Consider the following 16,621-nt stretch of genomic DNA (forward strand, 5'->3'; position numbering starts at 1 on the left):
CCCAGGAGCCAACAGCCTCAGGTCAGCTCCTGCCTCCCCCAGCCTCACAGGGAAGCCATCCTCTTCCCCGTGTACCTGTCAAACAGGGTATGTTGGGCAGGTATGGGTTGTGGGGACGGAGAGACCCCGTGTCTGGGATTGTGGTAGAATTCCGCTGTGAGAGGACCCAGGTCACATGACTGTGGAAGCCTTGTCCCCGGGGGTGGGTTTGGTGGCACACCCGTGTATCTCATGCACCTGCCCTGAGCTGCACCACCAGCCGTGGCCACAGCCTGTGTCAGGAGAGGCCCTGACGGAGTGTGTGACCTGTCCAGTAACAAGCTCCCGAAGGTCTGGGAGAACTTCGTCAGGGCTAGGCCTGCGTCTCGCCCCGGCACCAGGGCGCTCTGGTCCTCACTCTGTGTTGTGGATCCCACTGTCCCTCCCAGATGTCTAGGTCTGATGCCTTTGGCAAGGCCACACATTGATGAGGGGCGTGATGGGGAGCCTGATTAGACTCAGGTCCCTGAGCATACGTCCTCAAACTGCTGCTGAGGTACTACCTCTGAGCTTTCCGCAGGGCCAGGAGCCAGGCAGGCAGGGCCGTGGGCCTTGGGCGCTGCCCACGGACAAGGCCATCTGTTGTCTTTCCCCTGCAGTCAGCACGGCTCCAGGGCCTGATTCTTCGCTCCCAGCTAATTGTCCTCTTGAAGCACAAGGTAAGCTCCACAGCACCTCCAGATGGTGGGAGACACCAGGCTGGGTGCTGCGGTGTTGGTATGCACCACCCCTGCCCATCACCTCCTGCACATAGGTGTTTGTCGAGCGGTCCAACAGGGGCCTGGTACAGCGGAGGCTGAGGCTGAAGGACTTCCGGGACGCCTACCCTCGCTTCCCCCCCATCCAGTCCATCCATGTGTCCCAGGATGAGCGCGAGTGCACCATGGATCTCTCCGAATTCATGAACCCTTCCCCCTACACCGTGCCCCAGGTACCTGATTCCCGCTTGCAGGCTCAGGAGGTGGCCTTCAGTGGCCTGCCAGGGAGGGGCTGGAGTGCAGTCAGTGGAAGAGTGGGAACAGCTATGTCCTTACATTTAGGACAAGGTTTGGGGATGGGGGTGGCTGTGGAGCCAGATGCCGACAGAACAATGGAGGCGGACGGGGAGCGGGCACGGCGGAGAATGGGTGGTTTGGGACACACGTTGCTGTGCTGGCAGTGGTGGGAGTGATGGTAGGCAGCCGACCCTGAGCTTGGTGGGCGTTGCCTCTGCTCTCAGCTGGGGCCAGTCTGGGCCAGCAGGCAAGCTGAGGCTGTGCCACATTGCAGGAGGCCTCTCTACCCCGGGTGTTCAAGCTCTTCCGGGCCCTGGGCCTCAGGCACCTGGTGGTGGTGGACAACCACAATCAGGTGAGTTGCCAGGAGGGCAGAGGGCCGTGCCCCCTGACCTGCCTGCCCTGACCACCCCTGCACAGTTGCTCTCAGATTCTTCTGGGCCGTGTGCCCACTTCCGGGTCTTCTCCAAACTGCTGCTACCCCGCATGCTTCCAGAGGTGAGATGGGGGCCGCTGGATTACCATGACCTGGCTTTGTTCCCACAGGTAGTCGGGCTGGTAACGAGGAAAGACCTGGCCAGGTACCGGCTTGGGAAGGGGGGCCTGGAGGAGCTCTCACTGGCCCAGACATGAGATCCTGGCCCTGGCACTCCACCTGGGGTCCCCACCTCACTCCTCGGGCAGCAGCCGATCCCTGTCCTCCAGACCTCAGGGATGACCCAGCTGGTGTGAGCGTGACCGTCGCTTGGGCGCCTTGACAGTGTTCTACACACTCCCCTTTGCCTCAGCCCCTTGGAGTCACTCTCCACCTTCCTGTCTCTTCTCCTTCAGGGATCGGATGTTCACGCAAGTGCTCACTTCCTGAGAGCCAGTGAGAGGTTGTGTGTGCGTGTGTGTCTGCATGTGTGTCTGTGTGTGTTCACATGTGTGAGCCCATGAGTGAGCTGGGCCCCATGGGTCCGAGTGCTGCAGGGCCCTATCCCTGCTTCTTTGCTCCTTGTTCCCCTCCTTGCTGGCCCAGAAGGACCATGCTACCTGCACTCTGCCAGCTGGAGGCCTGGGGGATGCGAGGCCACGGCATAGGCCTTTGGCCTTGCCCCCTCGGCTCATGTTGTGGCCATGCGGTGATAGACCTGTGCAGCTGGGACCAACCTGCGCAAAGGCCCAGCTGGCTGCCCAAGGATGAGGGCTTGGGCCAGCAGGACAGCCCTGGAGAGCAGACTCTGGAGCAGGCTGTCAGGAAGCTGGCTCTTCTCCCAGCTCACCACGTGTGCCCCCCTGGGCTGCACCCCCACTTGGGGCACTATGGGCTCTGTGATGGAGTCTTGGCCAAAGGAGAGCTGAGAACCACCCATGGGCCTGAGCCCAAGTCCTGCCACACTGCTGTCACCGCATGCCCTCTGGAGCTGGAGTCCAGATGAACACCTGTCGCTGCCACGTGGACAGCGTCTGGGAAATCCGGTCTTCTCAGCATGGCGGGGAGGGTAACAAAGGCCTCTGAGGACGCCTGGCCCACGGTGAAGTTCCTGGGCAGCTACGATTCCAATCCTGGCGGCTGGGCTCTGGGGTGAGCTGGTGAGCCTGGAGCAGAGGTGCTGTGCCCCTCCGAGGCCAGGTGGGACTAGTCCCATAGGACCTTTTTAAAAGGTGGTTCCCAAGTCCCCAGCCCGTCTCTGATGGAGTGATTCATATGCCTTTGTCGTGAGCCGATGGTGGTGCACCTTGGTTTCAGCCCCTTATGAGGGAGTGGGGCCTCTAATTGCAGGTCCTGTCCTGCGGTGGGGAGTCTCTGTGGTGGGTGGGGGTGGGGAGGAGCAGGTGTCTGCTGTGTGGGATCGGAACGGGAGAAATAAAGAAGCTGTACCAGCCAGCCAGTGCGAGCTTCCTGGTCCCACTCAGCGAGGACCGCAGGCTAGCAGCCTGGGATTCCTGGACCACAGGGTGGGCATGCCTGGGGTGAGGCCCACTTCAGTGTGTGGTGCAGGTGGGCAGCACCCTAGTGTGGACACTCCTAAGAGGGAGACACCGATAAGAGACCCAGAAACATGGAGGTGGTGTGCAGCTTCGGCCTTTACACACCTCACAGAAGGGAGCCCCCCAGGCACCAAGCACTGCATCCTCACACACGCCTGGGTGGCATTGCTCCGGGGGCAGCCAGAGAGCTGGGTGTTGGGGCCTCTCCCCAGAGGCCCTTCTGTCTGGGCCGGCTGTCTCCTCACTGCTCTTGGAGGCCATGAGGCGTGTGGTGCGGCTCCCCCTGGAGGAGGTTGGCGGAAGTGTTCACCTTGTCACACCGAAGCCCCAGCCAGCCCTCAGTGAGCGGGTCTAGGTGGCATGGGTGGGGCCAGGGGCTGGAGTGTCCGTCTCTGAAGTGAGACATAAAATACCCTTTACTAGCCTTTGAAGACACGGTGTGGAGAAAACAAGTACAGCATTTCAATTCATTTTTTGTATTAAATGTTGAAATGGTAATATTTTAGATGAACTGGGTTAAATAAAATGGACTATTGAAATTTACTCGGCTTTCTTACTGTGGCTGCTCTTGTCACTGAGGTTTTTTTAAGGTTTTATTTTTAGAGAGGGGGGAAAGGGAGGGAGAAAGAAAAACATCGATGGGTTGCCTCACTCACCCCCAACCAGGGACCGAACCCGCAACCAAAGCATGTGCCCTGACCAGGAATCAGACCAGCAACCTTCCGCTTGGTGCGGTGATGCCCAGCCCACTGAGCTGCACCGGTCAGGGCACATCCTGTTTCTTTTGGGTGGTCCCCTGCGGCCTCTGTTTTCAGATGCAGGACTGGCTGTGTTGGTCTGGGCTCCCAGCCTTCTGCTCCGGCCTAACGACCGTAGGGCCAGCAGTCGCTCCTTGGCGTCCCTCCTGCCCGCCCCAGGCCACGGGTCTCCCGTTCCCAGCCTCTGGCTGGCTGAGCAGTGCCCCCCCAGATCCGTCCAGAAACAGGCAGTTGGGGAGGCCTTGCAGGACCAGGAGAGTTGAAGACACAGGTTCCACTGGCAGTTGGGCTGGGGAGTCACAAGGTTCTGGTGAGGAGAAGAAGGTTCCAGAAGAGCCCTCACTGCCTGCCTTGGTATTGTCTTGGAAGGAGGTGCGATGTGAGAACAGGAGCTCACCCTTTCATGCCCTGTGTGTTCCCCCCTGAGGGACCTGGGGCCTTTCAGATTTGATTTCCCTGCCTCCCTCCAGCTGCTCCCCCTGCCCAACCACCCCGGTTTCCAGTGCTGGGCAGTCACGGGGCACTTGGCCCTGGGCCTCTTGACAGTGGCCAAAGCCAGACTGGCTGCTGGTGAAGCTGGATCAGGTGAGCCAGGTGCCAGCTGGCGCCGAGGCCAGAAAGACAGTGTGGGAAGGGGACTGCATAGGGGCATGGGCCCAGGGGACAGCTCTGCTTCCTGATCCTCAGGTTGCTTCACAGCCTGGGGGCTCCTTTTGAAGCTGGCCAAGCAGGACACCCATTTCTGCTGCCCAGTGCTGTGTGTTCAAAGGCAGGGGTTGCACCTCTCTGAGCCTAAGCTTCTTGTTGTGGAGTACTGAGAGCCGAGCCTTTTCCGGGCTGGGCCATGCCACTCAGCAAAGTGAGCCCCAGTGAGCTCAGTAGGCACACTTAGTGACAGTTGCACTGATTCTGGGTCCCTGTTACCCTAAGCTCCATCTGGAAGCCGGCGTCCCTTGTCACCCCAGAAGGCCGAGTGGCGAGCCTGAAGGTGCCTCTTGCAGAGCTGGCTGACAGCAACCGCTTGCCCGGGGCTTCGCCCTGTTCCCAGCTAAGCACTATTCCCTTGGAGGACCTGGGGCACCTCCTGGAGGAAGGGCTGGCCAGCCCTGAGCCCCCGAGTCTGGAGGAGATCTCTGGAAGGTATGAGTCCAGCCACCTGGCATCTACCACCTCTGTCCCAGAGCAGGACACCCCCAAGCTCTGGAAGCAGCTGAAGCAATGGTGAGCCCTGTGGGGACCAGTTTGGAAGAACCACACATCAGCCCTGTGCATGGATGCCAACTCGGCCAGCTTCTCTCTCTGGCTAGGGTGACCAACCTGCAGGCTGAGGTGGCATCCCTACAGGGACATAAGGACCACTGTGAGCGTGCCACACTGAGCCTGCTGCGGGAGCTGCACCAGGTGCAGGCCAGCGTGCAGCTGCAAGACTCAGAGCTGAAGAAGCTGAAGCGGGAGGTACAACAGGCAGCTTGGGCCCCTGAGAAGGAGACCCTGGAGGTGAGCCACCATTGGCTGGAAGGTGGCTCATCCCCACCCATAGGCCAGGCTCCCCCTTTCCTGGGTGTTGGGGCAGCTGTTTCCTGGACCCTGAACTCAGCTCAAGCCATGCTGCTCAGGCCGGGAGCCCAGAGAACCCCCAGAAGCTATGTCTGTGCTGGTCAGGCCGTGAGGGCCCACAGCCTGCACTGAACCCACACCCTCCTCCTTGCAGTTCCCCAGCCCCCAGAACCAGAACCAGATGCAAGCCCTGGACAAGAGGTATCCCCGTACTCGTGGTACAGGCCTTTGCAAGGGGGAAGTGGGCTTTGGGAAAGCAGTGGCTGATGCCAGATCCGTCGGGGCATCACCCACAGGGTTTTGTTTCCCCAATGAGTTGTCATGCACAGGCAAGCAATACATGCCCATGGCAGAATTCAAAAGCTCTGGATTTGTGTGAGCCTCAGCAGCCTACAGAGGCCTGGGAAAGGGGTGGGGAGCTTGCTGCTGTGGCCCTTGGCTGGGTACCCGGTCCCTGGTAGCTCTGGGCTTCTCCTGGCTACCAGGAGGGTTGGCTGGGCAGGCCCCAGGCAGAAGCGGCTGTTGTGTGCCAGGTTGGTGGAAGTCCGGGAGGCTCTGACCCAGATCAGGAGGAAGCAGGCACTCCAGGACTCTGAGCGGAAGGGCACCGAGCAGGAGGCCAACCTGCGGTGAGCAGCATTCACCCCCTTCCCCAGGGGCTGGCTCTGGGCCCGCTGTGCATGGTGTGGTCGTGTGGGAGTCTCCAGGGCAGGGCAGGTGTTCACTTCCTTCACTGCCAAGCTGCTGACTGGCGGGGAGCCTCAGACGCTCTGTAGACCCTCTGTGGGAAAAGGAGACTTGAGTGCCAGGATTCCCAGCCCTTCCCCTTTCCCGTAGGTCTAGGTCCTGCTCACCAGGGCCCAGCTCGCACCTTCCCAGGTGGGGACAGGACACCAGCATCTTGGCCCCTCTCTCTGTTTACTCAGGCAGGTTAGGCACTTCCTGCTCCAAAGGCCTGTAGGTCGGCCTAGTCCCCCACTCCCCACACCCATGTAGGCCTTTGCCTGAGAAGGATTCTTGAAGTTTAAGGGCCCCGCCGGCCTCCCTGTGGCTCCCCAGCCAGGCCCTCTGCCTGGCTGGGCTGCTGTGACCTTTAGCTGGTGCCCCTAGGTTGGCTGACTTGACTGAGAAGCTGGAGCAGGAGGAGCAGAACCGGGAGGTAGCCTGCAGTGCGTTGCAGAGGAGCCAGGAGGAGGCCAGCCAGAAGATGGACCATGAGGTGGCCAGGCTGCAGGTACCCAGGCAGGGTGCTGGGTGACAGGGTCCATCTGGAAGGAAACTCCCATGCTCCCAGCCCAACCTTGGTCCTTCTCCTTTCGGGTTCTTTCCTCATTCCAGCTACCTCTGCAGTCCCCTCCACGCGATCAGACTTGTGGGGTGATCCCCAAGTCCCGTGCTATCTAATACACTGGCCGCTAGCCACATGTGACTCTGTATATTGAAATTAGCTAACATTTTAGACAATTTAAAACTCAGTGCCTCCATCACACAAACCAAACTTCAAATGCTCAGTGGCCTTGTGTGGCCAGTGTCTGTCGACAGGAGCTGCACCAAGACAGAGCACCTTCCTTGTCACGGAAAGTTTTGTTGTTGACATGAGCTCAGCCACTGCCCCTCCTCCCTCCTTTCTGTGTAACCAGCACCCAAATCTAGAAATAGAACATTGTAGCCCAAAGCCCCTTTCTCGGCCGTTTTCAAACTTGGTGCTCCCTCATGCAAAGTGGAAGTTACCTTCCTGAAGGTGCATCTCCCAGTGCTTGCACTTCTGGGCTGGCACAGTTTCCCCTCCTGCGTGGGGCCCCTTAGGAGGTGGGGCAGGGGGTGGGAAAGCCTCCTCTGCTCTGCAAATAGAGACCAGGGACTGCGCTCTACACCAGGGAGGCTCCAGCTGCCGCCCACATAACTCAGCTGCTCAGCTCTGGTAGTGTTTCCCTTCCACCGCCCTTGGGGAAGTTAGTGCCTTGGTTCCCTCAAGAGACTGCTAGCTGCCCACCAGCCAGGAGCTGCACGGATTCCTGCAATGCCATTCACCGGGTGGGATGCCTGCCTCTTCCGTAAGCCCACTCTAGGGCTGGGGTCTACAAGCTATGGCCGGCCACCTGGCTTTGTAAATAAAGTTTTATCGGCACACAGCCATTCCCATTCATTTACTATTGTCCGCAGCTGCTATTGCGCTGGAGCCACAGAGCTGAGGAGCTGTGACATAGACCCCATGGCCCATAAACCTAAAACATCTACTGTCTGGCTCTTTACAGAGCATCTGCCCAGCTCTGCTCCAGGTCATCCTGCACGGGCAGGGAGGCCAGCAAAGGCTGGTGCTCACCTTCCCTGGGGGCTGCGGGAGCTTCCCACAGGGCTCTGTGGCCTTGGAGAAGGTGCCTCCTGCCAGAGCCCTGCCTGCCCTGTGGGTGTGTTAGACAGGGGGACAGGGCCAGGCTGGGCCCTGACTCCCCTGGCCCCAGTCCCCTCAGACCCTCGGTGCAGCAGGAAGGGAGCTGAGAGGGGGTAGAATGATGGAAAGGGCCCCTATCTGGGCAAAGGGTGTGTGTGTGCATGAGTGCGCACATTTGCATGTGTGCACATGTGTACAAGTGTGTGCTCATACATGCACTTGATCTCCTTCCTGAGGCTGCTAGCTCTGGGTGTGGTTTGGTGGTAGCTACTGTGCTGTCTTCCCTGAGAGGTGCCTCATGGCCACTACTCAGGCACCAAGTGTATCCTAGACCTGCGTGAGCATGGCCTGCAGACCCTTCACAGCCCTTTGCCTGAACATGTGACCCCTGCCTGCCTTTCCTTTCTTCCTAAGGAGGGTGTGGCAGGCCCAGCTCTGCTAGGCTCCGGGACAGCCAGGGACACAGAACCCAGAACCCCCACAATGGAGATGGTTAGGCAAGAAAACAATCCAAGATGGCATGGTGGTGGGGGATGGCTGTGGGAAGAGGGCACCCAGCAAAGTGGCAGCACAGTGCCCGTGTATGCCCCCTCCACAGGCCCAGGTGACCAAACTGGGTGAGGAGATGAGCCTTCGCTTTCTCAAGAGGGAGGCTAAGCTGTGTGGCTTCCTGCAGAAGAGCTTCCTGGCCCTAGAGAAGGTGGGAGCTTGCAGGCTGGTGGGGCTCTGCCGTGTCCCCTGTCACCCAGCTTGCAGCAATGGGCGGAGTCTCGCGCAGAGAATGAAGGCCTCTGAGAGCACACGGCTGAAGGTGGAGAGCGGTCTGCGGGAGGAGCTGGAAAGCAGGTGGCAAAACCTTCAGGAGCTGGCGGAGGAGCGTGTGCAAGCCCTGCGCGGGCAGTGCAAGGTGGGCAGGTAGGGCACGGGCTGGGCACCTGGTGGGGGGTGGCATGGGTCTCAGGGCCACCTCTGCACCACAGCAGGAAGAGTGCTACCTCCTGGAGCAGTGCCGGGGCCTGGACCGGGCTGTCGTCCAGCTGACCAAGTTTGTACGCCAGAACCAGGTGTCGCTGAACCGTGTCCTCCTGGCTGAGCAGAAGGCCCGGTGGGTATCCAAATAGAGCAGTGGGCAGAGAACGAAGCTGTCAGGCTGGGTGGACCGAAATGGCTCCTCTCCCCAGGTCCCAGCATCCTGAGCCCAGTGCCAGGCCCAGTGGGGCGACCCGAGCAGAGTAGCTGCCCATCCCAGCCTGCCCCTCGTGGGGAAACTCGGTGTGGCAGTGGGGGACACAGCCCCGTTTTGGTGGCCCCTGTGTTGACATTGCCACCCTCTGCTCCACTGGGTCTCTTGGAAGTTCTGGAGCCAGCAGCCAGGCTCCCCTCCCTGGCCCAGCTCTGAGGGGCAGGCCAGCCTCAGCTGAGGGACAGTTTCTCTCAGTGGCACCAACCCGCAGGGACACCAAGGGTTGCTTGGAGGAAAGCCAGGCTGGGGACCTGGCTGCCTACCTGCAGGAAAACCTGGAGGCCATGCGGCTGGCCAGCGAGCTGGCCCGGCACGAGACGCACAGCACGCTGGAGCTGGTGAGGGCAGCAGGGGCTGGGTCAGGTCTCCTCTGGGATCCCCACCTACACAGGCACCCCACTCAGCCTGACCTCCCACAGCTCCAAGAGAAGAGCCAGGCCTTGGAGGGGTCCGTGGCTGAGCTGGTCAGACAGGTGAGGGACCTGAGTGACCACTTCTTGGCCCTGAGCTGGAGGCTGGACCTGCAGGAACAGACACTGACCCAGAGGCTGTGCGAGGTAAGGCTACAGCACTGCCTGGCGGAAAGGCAGCTGAGACAGGTGGGGGTGGGGCCCGGCCCCCCTCGGCTCCCAAAGGTGCAGGCCTGACCAGCAGGTCCCATGCGTACCCAGTGACTGCTTGCAAAGCCCAGGGTGGCCTTGTGCCTGGGAGACCTCCTGCCCAGAGCGGGGCAGCCTAGGGTCAGCTGCTGAGACATTCATAGGCCCCAGAGACCCCACCACACGGGGGCTCCACAGAGGGGCCAGCAAGGCAAAATCTGCTTTTTGGGTGTTTTTCTTCTTTTTTGTAATAGCTTTGTTAAAGTCTAATTCACATACCATAAAATTGACCCTTTTAAAATGTATAATTCAGTGAGACTTTTTGCGTATATTCAGAGTTGTGCAATTGCCACCACAATCACTTTTAGAAGGGTTTCGTCCCCCCAAAGGAGACTCTGTCCTCATCAGCCGTTGCTCCCCTCCCCGCCCCAGCCCCTAGCGCCCACCATCTGCTTTTAGTCTCTGGATTTGCCTGTTCTGGACACTTCACGGAAATGGAATCACACATTATGTGACCTTCTGTGTCTGGCTTCTCCCACAGAGCATGACTTTTTTACATACATTGGTGTTGCAGCACATATGGGTGCCTTTTCCCTTTTCATGGCTGAGTGCTACTCCACCATGTGGTAGACCGCCACTTGTGTATCTGTTTGTCAGCTGATGGACACTGGGCTGCTGCCCTTGTTGGCGATATGGATGGCATTGCTGTGAACACACACATGTGCCCTTTGGTTGTGGGGCCAGGTCCCCTGGGTCTGCCCTGTGTCTCCTCTCCTGCAGGTGTGGGCAGGTGGCCTTTTCTCTGTTCCTGTCCCTACTGACCCCCGGGGGCAGCCGGGGCTGGAGTGGGGAAGGGGCCGAGCGAGGCCTGCCGTGTGCCTAGCAGGGCGGTCTGGGCTGTGTGAGGCCTGTGAGCGTGTGCTCAGAGTCTAGTGTGCAAAGTCTGTCTGCCCACCCTCCCTGTCCAGGCTCTGGCCTCACTGGGTGTCTGTGTCCCAGGCAAAGACTGAGTGGGAAGGTGCAGAGCGGAGATCGCTGGAGGGCCTGGCCCAGTGTCAAAAGGAGGCCCAGGCGCACCTGAGGGAGGTGCGGGAGACCGTGGACAGCCTGCCCTGGCAGGTGCGTGAGGGCCAGGGCTGCGCCTCCCCTCCCCCGCCGTGCCCACCCTTAGCCACCAGCCCACCCCCAGCTCTGCTGTTTCAGATAGAAGCCATCTCTGACAGGTGTGTCCTACACAAGAGCGACTCAGACCTCAAGATTTCTGCCGAGGGTAAAGCCAGGTGAGGCTGAGCTCTGGCAGAAGCCTGGTAGGACCGTGGCCCTGGGAAGGGGAGCGAGCTCCACTGAGCTGACCGTCAGGGAGCGGGCTGGGAGAGTATGGCTGACAGAACCACCTTGCTGCACCAACGGGGCTTCTCCCAGGTGCTGCTCGGTGAGCTCCTGGCACCTGTGACAGCCCTAACCCTCCCAAGGCCTGGCTTGGCCCCCTTGGGGGCAGCCTGCACAGACCCCCAAGTCTCTCCCTCTCTCACCCGTTGGTGACCCCAGCCCCCACTGGAGGAGGGGTGAAGCTGAGCGCCCCGTATTTTCCCCGGAACCTCCGCCCTCCACCTACCATGCCCCTCACCTCAGGGCTCTCCTGGAGCCTGGCAGCCTCTGGCCCCCTGTTACCGCAGAGAGTTCGAGGTTGGGGCCTTGCGGCAGGAGCTGGCTGCTCTGCTGTCGTCGGTGCGGCTGCTCAAGGAGGGCAGCCCTGGGCGGAAGATCGCCGAGATCCAGGGCAAGCTGGCCACGGTACCCTCCCGGGTCCCTAGGCCTGTCCCACTCAGAAGAAGGGGCCATCAGGTTGGGGGCGGGGGATAGCCCCCTGTGGAGGGTCCCGAGGAGGTTCACAGACATCCTGCTGGGGGACTCCCCACGTCTCAGCCTTTGGAAGTTCCAACACTGGGGGCGCCAGCGATCACGGTGAAAGGCGCGGCCCTGAGCACTGGGGGTCCCACCTGATCACTGGGCTGAGCGATGCCCCCTCGTCCCTTCAAGGGGTGACGACCCACGTGTCAGAGGTCAGTTCCTCCTCTGGGGGGTTGGGGTGGGGGCTGCTTCCATGTCCACAAACGGGGGGCAGTATTTAGTTTCAGAACCAAATAATGAAATTGGAAAACAGCATCCAGGACAACAAGACCATCCAGAATCTCAAGTTTAATTCGGAAACCAAGCTGGTGAGAGGCGGCCCTGCACTGGTGAGACAGGCCCTCCCCGAGCAGCCCCAGGGCTCCCAGGTCAGGTGGGGGGCTGCTTCTTCTCTGCAGCGCCTGGGTCCCAGTTCCCCCTCGCCCCTCCCAGCCTGCCCACCCCTCTGTCTCTGGTCTCCCCCACTACCTGTATGTCTGCACGTCTGGCCTGAGCAGCATTTCCAGGCAGATAAGCCCCTGGTTTGCCCAGGAGAAGATAATCCTGTGTGCTGTCCCACCCCCTGCTCCCATTCCTGCATTCCCACATCCGTGCCTCTGTCCTCAGCGCATGGAGGAGATGGCCACATTGAGGGAGTGCCTGGTGCGCCTGTGGAGTGAGGAGGGCCCGAGGGCCCCGACGCTCGGCAGCAGGAAGGTCTTCACGTCCCTGGTGAGACAGCAGTTCATCAAGGATGTGGCTTCTGGTGAGGTGGTCCCCGTGAACTGCTGGGGCGTGTATCAGGCTGTGAGGTGAGCAGCGGGGAGCTGCCTTCTAGAGGCCCCTCTGGGTCTGGGTTCGGGACTGGGGGAGGCCCCAAGGGCAGTGGGTCATAGGCCATGTTTCCGGGCAGGTGGCTGCAGTGGAAAGCGGTCCTCATGAACCAGGTGGCCCAGCAGAGGCCAAGAACAGTCTTGGAGAGGTCCCTTGGCCAGGAGCCTGCCCACCAGTTCACACCCTTTCCCCCTTGTCAGAAATAAACCTGCCAGCTCCCATATCTGTCAGAGTGCAGACTCCCTCCAGGGGGTCAGGAAGACCAGGCAGCTGGAGTGACCAAGAGGACCCATCTTCGAAGCCTACCCATCCTCAGACTCCCAGGATGCCCTTCTCTTGACCAAGCCCAGCTAAGCTCCAGGCCCAGCCGTTTTCCTGGGTCTTCCCGCAAACAGGCCCAGAGGCCCAGAATCCACACCCACTCCCAGCTGGGTTCCCCAGCAGCCAGGCCAGCCGAGGCCCAGGATCTCTGCCTGTCAGTCATACCCTTCAAACCTGCAAGGCACCCAACAGAGAATCATCTCTTCCTGTCCTAATGCAGGGAGCAAACAGTGTGTTTGCTCATCCACTCAGCTGTGCCTCCTCCTGCCTCTCCAAAAAAACTCTCGGTTCATCTGGGTAGCTGGCCCTGCCACCTGCTTCAGAACGGGCCGCCTGGGACTAGCCAGTGGTCAGGCAGTGGGATGGTTGCCCTTGGGAGTCTCGGGGGCTGGTCTGGATGGGCGCAGTGCATCCTTCCCCTGAGCCCATAGTCTCCAGGTGGCCACAGCTCCTGCCCTGTCGTCTTTTCCTGTGGGCAGAGCTCCAAAGGCTGAGGCCAGGGTGGCCGGGTCAGGTCCTAGGGACTTCAGCCCCTGCACATTCCTGCCCTGGTGGCCTATGGGGGTTGCAGCTTCAGGTCCCAGGATGAGCCCTGCCCCTCTTCCCAGGCCCGGAGAGTCCGGGCTTCCCTAGGCTGCTCTGTCCTCCTGATGGCTGCCCACCATGGAGGGCCCCAGAGCGCCCCCCAGCAGGACAGCCATGAGGAGATCCCAGACCCCTGCCACCCCAGCTCACCCCACCAACCCTGGCTGCTCACTAGGCCTCAGCCAGCTGTACCCCCTCCAGGGTCTGGGCACCCCTGCCTGGTGGCTCTGGGCCAGCCTCCACCGACCAGCTAGCCAGCAGGTCACTGAAGTCAGGCGTACCCGGGTGCAGCAGGCCCAGGGGGCTGGGTGCCGGCTCCTTCCAGAAGGAGGGGGGCAGCTTCCTCTGGGTCATGGGGGTGATGTGGCTGTACTTCTGCTCCAGCCTCAGCTGGGGGCCAGCCAACAGCCCGGGCCCCGAGAACTGCCGCAGCCCGTAGTCGAACAGCTCAGCCAGCGGTCCCAGGGACTGCACCCTGTCCCCGCCAAAGCCTGTCTCCTGCCCCCGCCCCTGGGGGCCCTGGGGAGAGTGGGCCCCAGGCCCGGAGGCCCTGTCGTCATCAGGGAGCCCGCCCTGGGCTGGATGCACCAGGTCTGTGCAGTAGAGCTCCCTGGCTGAGCTGAGGGCTGGGTGGCCTTCGGCATAGATGTCACAGGCGTCTGGGTCCTGCCCCCTGTCCTTGGGGCCAAAGTACCTCTGGATGTCCCCGCTGATGAGCTCAGAGAACCGCAGCAGCTGCAGTGGTGTCTCCGTGCTGCTCAGACCTGGAGGGGCCTCTTCTGGGGCAACTGTGGCCCAACCTGAGCTCTGGGGAGTTGGGCTGTGGGACCCTGGCCCCGCACCCTCCAGATCCTCTTCTTCTTCCTCCTCCCCCTCCTCTTCTTCCTCCTCCCCCTCCTCTTCCTCCTCCTCCTCCTCCTCAGAAGTGTCTGGGGGCTCTGGGTCCAAGGGCGGGAAGGGCTGAAGGGAAGTCAGGGGCAGCTGGAAGTCACAGAGAGGTCGGATCACGCCTGTGGCCATGTCCTCCACGTTGGAGCTTCTGGGGCCTCTGGGGCAGCAGGTGCCGCTGGGGAGGGAGGGGAGAGGGGACAGGTTATCAGTGAGGGCCTGCAGCCCTCCTGGTGGGCCTGGGCACTGTGGCCACTTGTTCTTGGGGAGGGAGCTGAGCTCAGAAGTGGGTGAGAGTTGGAAGGGGGGTGTCATCATGGTGGTGGGCACAGCCTGAACTGGGTGGGGGGAGCCTGCAGAGTGTGGGCCCAGGAGTTTAGAGCAGCCACCGGCCTGTCAGATGGTCCCAGGCCCTGTGAGCAGTGCATTCTGGAGGGTGGTCAGAGAGAATGAAGGCAGGTGACAGGGTGGTGCCCCCGGAACAGTCAGCTGGTGGTGAGGAGAAGTCACAGAAGAGAGAAGCAGGGGAGGTGGGAAGGCAGCCACCCCGGGGCAGGGGTGAAAGTGGGTTCAGGGCCTCGGAGGGCAGAGCGCTTGTCCCAGTGTGGGGTTGCTATGGCTCTTGATAAACAGGCCTGTTGAGGCGTCGTCTGCCCAGGTGTTGGACAGGGGACCCCTTGCCCCTGAGATGCCCACGCTGAGCCCAGAGGCTGGCTGCCTCGGGGCCCAGAGCCCTTGCAGCTTTGGGGGGGCTTCCGAGCCAGCACCGCTTCTCCCATCCCCCATCTCCCCAGTCCCGTCTGATTCCAGTAAGTGCAGGCACAGTCCCAGGCTTGTGTTTGTCCTCTGTCAGGGGACCAAGGCGTGAGTGAGACAATGCCCCAGGATTCGTCAGGGTCCTTGAGAGGCAAAAAGGCCTGTGGGGCTCCGCTTGGCTGGGGCTCAGGAGTGAGGGGAGGGGATTTGGGGAGGCAACTGTCAGGGGCGCCTGTGGCTCTCCCCTTGGCCTGCAGCCAAGCAGGGGTGTGGGGAGCTGATTCTGAATGCTGAAGCCTCCCCCAAACCGGGGGTGTATCCGGCATGCCCCTCCAGGGGAGTGAGCCAGGGAAGAAGGAAGAAAGAAAGGGAAGGTGATTCGGAGAGGAGGAGAGGGGTCTCCCAGCAGCTTGCCAGGAAACACCTCCCAGGGGGTGGGCGAGTCCACAGGCATCACGGAGAGCCAGGTGGACCTGGGGAGCACGGGCCTCCCCTGCTCCCGGTAGGCCGGTGGCTGGCCATACTGGCCGTGCTGTAGTCCCAGTCTTGTTTCAGTGCTGAGGCCCCTCTTCCCTGCAGGGGCATCTAGTGGCCCCAGCTGTGGGGTGGCTCCCCGCTCCCTCACCGCCCCCCTCCACCGCCTGTGCTTTCCCTGAAGGGCCTGGCCCTGCCCAGTCTTCTGGTGCCCCATCCCAGTGAGTGGGAGGGCCCCAAAGACCATCTGGGCAGAAGGGCCCACAGCCTTCCCAGGAGGGAGAGGAGGCCAGACCCCGAAGCCGAAGCCGGGACCCTCCCCACCTGCTGTGCAGCCCTGCTCTTACCTGTGAGTCCTGCAGCTCTGCCGGGCAGGCCTACCTCCACCTGGGCTCAAGCATTTATAGCCGGGCTTTGCTGCCGGCCGGGCTGGCAAATATTTGGGGACTGCATTGTCATCGCAGACTGGGCAAATAGAATCCGTTTGCTTTAGTGCCCGGCAACCAGGGCCCAGCGAGGGGGAGCCTGGGCCTGCCTGGGGACAGTAGAGTGTTTGCTGCACGCCCAGCTGGCTCACACCCGGCCGAGGACCCTTATCTCCATGGCTGATTGGGGCCCCAACCAAGCCTTGTCAGATAGGCGGAAAATTAAATTTCATGCTATTTTGACTTCTGGAGTAGCCTTCTCTAGAGGACACCCTGCTTGTGCGGCGCTCTGGGTGAATGGGGCTCCTGGCCAGCAGCAGCACCTGAGAAGGTCAAGGGAGGGAGGCTGGGGACCGCTGAGCCCAGGCGGAGAGCTCAGGCAGGTGGGGCCTCTGGTGCTCCTGCTCAGCCTGCTCCAGCCACCTCGAGCCCTCCCAGAGCTGCGGCTGAACCCCTGCCCCCTCCCCGGGGTTTTGCCCCCAGGGTCCAGACTACGATGGCCCCTCCCTTCCTGGATCCTGTTTTGGCTCTCATGCCTCTCTCTGTGGGGTTTGGTAGCCCCCACCAGCCTTGTGGAACCTGCTGCACCTGGCCAGTGCCTTACGACCACCAGCAGGGCCCCAGAGCCGTTGCCCCACCAGCCTCCCATCCTCCCTCCTGGGGGGCCCAGTCCCTCTGCCCTGTGGTGCTGCACAAATGTCCTGAAGCCACCACAACCAGTCACCACACACAGGGCGGCTGAGAACCACAGAGAGGGTCTCCCACAGTCTGGAGGCTGGAAGTAAAAAATCCAGGGTCTTCCGGGCTGGTTCCTTCTAGAAACTCCTAGGGGGATCAGTCCCGCGCCTCTCCCCTGAGGTGTGGTGTCACTGGTCAGCAATCCATGACAGT

The 16,621-nt window shown here is 61.4% G+C and overlaps 3 protein-coding genes across 3 annotated transcripts in view; 2 read left to right on the plus strand and 1 right to left on the minus strand.

Moving 5' to 3' along the window:
* CLCN7 (chloride voltage-gated channel 7) overlaps positions 1 to 3,551 on the plus strand; it is a 26,681-nt gene extending 23,130 nt beyond the window's left edge. Inside the window, exons 22-25 of the mRNA XM_045820787.1 lie at positions 639 to 698; positions 794 to 970; positions 1,309 to 1,389; positions 1,581 to 3,551. Coding sequence (XP_045676743.1) covers positions 639 to 698; positions 794 to 970; positions 1,309 to 1,389; positions 1,581 to 1,667 — 405 coding nt within the window. The 3' untranslated portion in view covers positions 1,668 to 3,551. The remainder of the gene's footprint in view (positions 1 to 638; positions 699 to 793; positions 971 to 1,308; positions 1,390 to 1,580) is intronic.
* CCDC154 (coiled-coil domain containing 154) lies at positions 2,507 to 12,499 on the plus strand. The gene is made up of 17 exons (XM_045820677.1): positions 2,507 to 2,601; positions 4,697 to 4,987; positions 5,074 to 5,263; positions 5,478 to 5,524; positions 5,857 to 5,952; positions 6,434 to 6,557; positions 8,314 to 8,415; positions 8,494 to 8,622; positions 8,696 to 8,820; positions 9,170 to 9,296; positions 9,378 to 9,515; positions 10,557 to 10,676; positions 10,761 to 10,837; positions 11,234 to 11,351; positions 11,690 to 11,776; positions 12,075 to 12,259; positions 12,361 to 12,499. The coding sequence occupies exons 1-17, from the start codon at positions 2,507 to 2,509 to the stop codon at positions 12,485 to 12,487; spliced, it is 2,178 nt and encodes a 725-aa protein (XP_045676633.1). The 3' UTR covers positions 12,488 to 12,499.
* Positions 12,500 to 13,332: 833 nt separating this feature from the next.
* Positions 13,333 to 15,745, minus strand: PERCC1 (proline and glutamate rich with coiled coil 1). The gene is made up of 2 exons (XM_045820824.1): positions 15,653 to 15,745; positions 13,333 to 14,253 (listed from the first exon to the last, which is right to left on the minus strand). Exon 2 carries the CDS (start codon positions 14,205 to 14,207, stop codon positions 13,359 to 13,361), a length of 849 nt encoding a protein of 282 aa, XP_045676780.1. The 5' UTR covers positions 14,208 to 14,253; positions 15,653 to 15,745; the 3' UTR covers positions 13,333 to 13,358.
* Between the last annotated feature and the right edge of the window lie 876 nt (positions 15,746 to 16,621).

The sequence above is a fragment of the Phyllostomus hastatus genome, unplaced genomic scaffold (genome assembly GCF_019186645.2).
Source record: "Phyllostomus hastatus isolate PE091 unplaced genomic scaffold, TTU_PhHast_1.1 phas_scaffold_442, whole genome shotgun sequence".
Taxonomy (NCBI): Eukaryota; Metazoa; Chordata; class Mammalia; order Chiroptera; family Phyllostomidae; genus Phyllostomus; species Phyllostomus hastatus.

Coding starts and splice junctions, on each gene's coding strand:
- CCDC154 (XM_045820677.1), top strand. CDS start 2,507: ATGGCGGGGAGGGTAACAAAGGCCTCTGAGGACGCCTGGCCCACGGTG. Junction 5,264..5,477: donor CTGAGAAGGAGACCCTGGAG/GTGAGCCACCAT, acceptor TCCTCCTTGCAG/TTCCCCAGCCCCCAGAACCA. Junction 5,953..6,433: donor GAGCAGGAGGCCAACCTGCG/GTGAGCAGCATT, acceptor TGGTGCCCCTAG/GTTGGCTGACTTGACTGAGA.
- PERCC1 (XM_045820824.1), bottom strand. CDS start 14,207: ATGGCCACAGGCGTGATCCGACCTCTCTGTGACTTCCAGCTGCCCCTG.